At 66.3% G+C, this 2,199-nt stretch overlaps 1 protein-coding gene across 2 annotated transcripts in view; it reads left to right on the top strand.

Annotated features, from left to right (window-relative positions):
* The window catches only part of S1PR4 (sphingosine-1-phosphate receptor 4), a 2,265-nt gene extending 1,026 nt beyond the window's left edge, over positions 1-1,239 (top strand). The window contains exons 1-2 of one of the 2 annotated variants that reach the window (XM_008593174.1): positions 82-135; positions 274-1,239. In XM_008593174.1, coding sequence (XP_008591396.1) covers positions 82-135; positions 274-1,239 — 1,020 coding nt within the window. Of the gene's footprint in view, positions 1-56 lie in introns of those variants that run through there. The other variant, XM_008593175.1, reaches the window with a different exon arrangement.
* Positions 1,240-2,199: the final 960 nt, after the last annotated feature.

The following is a 2,199-nucleotide window of genomic DNA, read 5'->3' as shown; positions in this document are numbered from 1 at the left end:
TAACAGGAACCAAGGACCGGCCGGGGCCCCCCCCCCCCCGGGAAAAGCCACCCGGGCCTCAGTCTGCCCCCGGGGGAGGCCATGAACGCCACGGGGTCCCCGACGGTGCCCCCCGGCTCCTGCCAGCAGCTGGCGGCCGGCGGGCACAGCCGGCTCATCGTCCTGCACTACAACCACTCGGGCCGGCTGGCGGGGCGCGGCGGGCCGGAGGAGGGTGGCCTGGGGGGCATGCGGGGCCTCTCGGTGGCCGCTGGCTGCCTGGTGGTGCTGGAGAACCTGCTGGTGCTGGTGGCCATCGTGACACGCATGCGGTCCCGGCGCTGGGTCTATTACTGTCTGGTCAACATCACGCTGAGCGACCTGCTCACCGGGGTGGCCTACATGGTCAACGTGCTGCTGTCGGGGACCCGGACCTTCCGCCTGGCACCGGCCCACTGGTTCCTGCGGGAGGGCATCCTCTTCATGGCACTGGCTGCCTCCACCTTCAGCCTGCTCTTCACAGCCGGCGAGCGCTTTGCCACCATGGTGCGCCCGGTGGCCGAGAGCAGGGCCACCAAGACGGGCCGCGTGTGTGGCTTCATCGGGCTGTGCTGGCTGCTGGCCGGGCTGCTGGGGCTGCTGCCCCTGCTCGGCTGGAACTGCGTGTGTGCCTTCGAGCGCTGCTCCAGCCTCCTGCCCCTCTACTCCAAGGGCTACATCCTCTTCTGCGTGCTGGTCTTTGCCTTCATCCTGGCCACCATCATGGCCCTCTATGGGGCCATCTTCCGTGTCGTGCGGGCCAACGGGCAGAAAGCCCAGCGCCCCCCAGCCCGCCGCAAGTCCCGCCGGCTCCTGAAGACGGTGCTCATGATCCTGGTGGCCTTCGTGGTGTGCTGGGGACCGCTCTTTGGTCTGCTGCTGGCCGATGTCTTTGGCTCCAACGTCTGGGCGCAGGAGTACCTGCGGGGCATCGACTGGATCCTGGCCCTGGCCGTCCTCAACTCCGCGGTCAACCCGCTCATCTACTCGTTCCGGAGCCGCGAGGTGCGCCGCGCCGTCCTGGCCTTCGCCTGCAGCGGGTGTCTCCAGCTGGGGCTGCGAGGTCCCGGGGACTGTCTGGTCCGGGCCACCGAGGCCCACTCGGGCACCTCCACCACCGACAGCTCGCTGAGGCCCAGGGACAGCTTTCGGGCCTCCCGATCGCTCAGTTTTCGAATGCGGGAGCCCCTGACCAGCATCTCCAGCGTGCGGAGCGTCTGAGGTCCGGTGCCCCCCGTGCATGCCCCCGAGGAGGGCCCTCCTGGCACGTGTGTGGCTGGAGTGCCAGCAGAGAATGGGGCAGGCCCTTGATCCTCTTGCAGCCCCTGGGCCTGTAGACACCAAGCAGGTTTTCTTCCCGTGGTCACTTTGGACAAAGAGGCAAGTGGCCCTCGGAGCAGAGTGTCCCAGAGTGGGGACGAGTGGGTTTGCTGCGTCCCCCCTCCTGTGTGATTTTGTGGGAGTCTCGGCCTCTCTCTGGGCCCCTGTGGAGCTCCCAGGCTGTGAGGGGCGGCTGGATGGTGGACACCCTGAAAACACTGAAGTTCAGTGGTGGTAGGAGGCGTGATGGCGTCTCTCTTGCTGGTGGGAGTCTCGGCCTCTCTCTGGGCCCCTGTGGAGCTCCCAGGCTGTGAGGGGCGGCTGGACGGTGGACACCCTGAAAACACTGAAGTTCAGTGGTGGTAGGAGGCGTGATGGCGTCTCTCTTGCTCCCGCGTGGCTGTCAGGGTGTGAGTCTGCGGGCAGCGTGCCGGCGTCGGTGTTTTTCCCTTGGCTAGAGAGGGCTGGGAGTGCGTGTGATTTAGGGGCATGGTTGTGAGCGCTGGGGGTGTGTCTGCATGAATGGACTCCCTGTGTGTGTGTGTGTGTGTGTGTGGTGTGTGGACAGCAACCGCATCTGAGCGTTGCAAGGCTGTCCGGTGGGGCTGGTGACAGTTGACACACCTAGTCCCGCTCACTTCCCCTTTGAGGAAGGCAGGGCCCCCTGGAAGGCTCCTGCCCCAGCTTGGCTTCTGCATCTTTTGGGGACCCAGTCTAGGGACCAGCCCGGGGTGGAGGCCTCGCCTTCCTGGCCTGGGGGAGTCCCGTCGAGCGTCCCCTTTAGCACTAACTACCTCTCCCTTCCCCATCTGTGAAATGGGCTAATCACAGAACATGCTCAGTGCTGGCCACAGGGCCTGC

This window comes from Galeopterus variegatus, unplaced genomic scaffold (genome assembly GCF_000696425.1).
Source record: "Galeopterus variegatus unplaced genomic scaffold, G_variegatus-3.0.2 Scaffold8828, whole genome shotgun sequence".
Classification (NCBI taxonomy): domain Eukaryota; kingdom Metazoa; phylum Chordata; class Mammalia; order Dermoptera; family Cynocephalidae; genus Galeopterus; species Galeopterus variegatus.
Note: the sequence above shows the minus strand (reverse complement) of the source record. Positions and strands in the feature narration are given on the sequence as shown.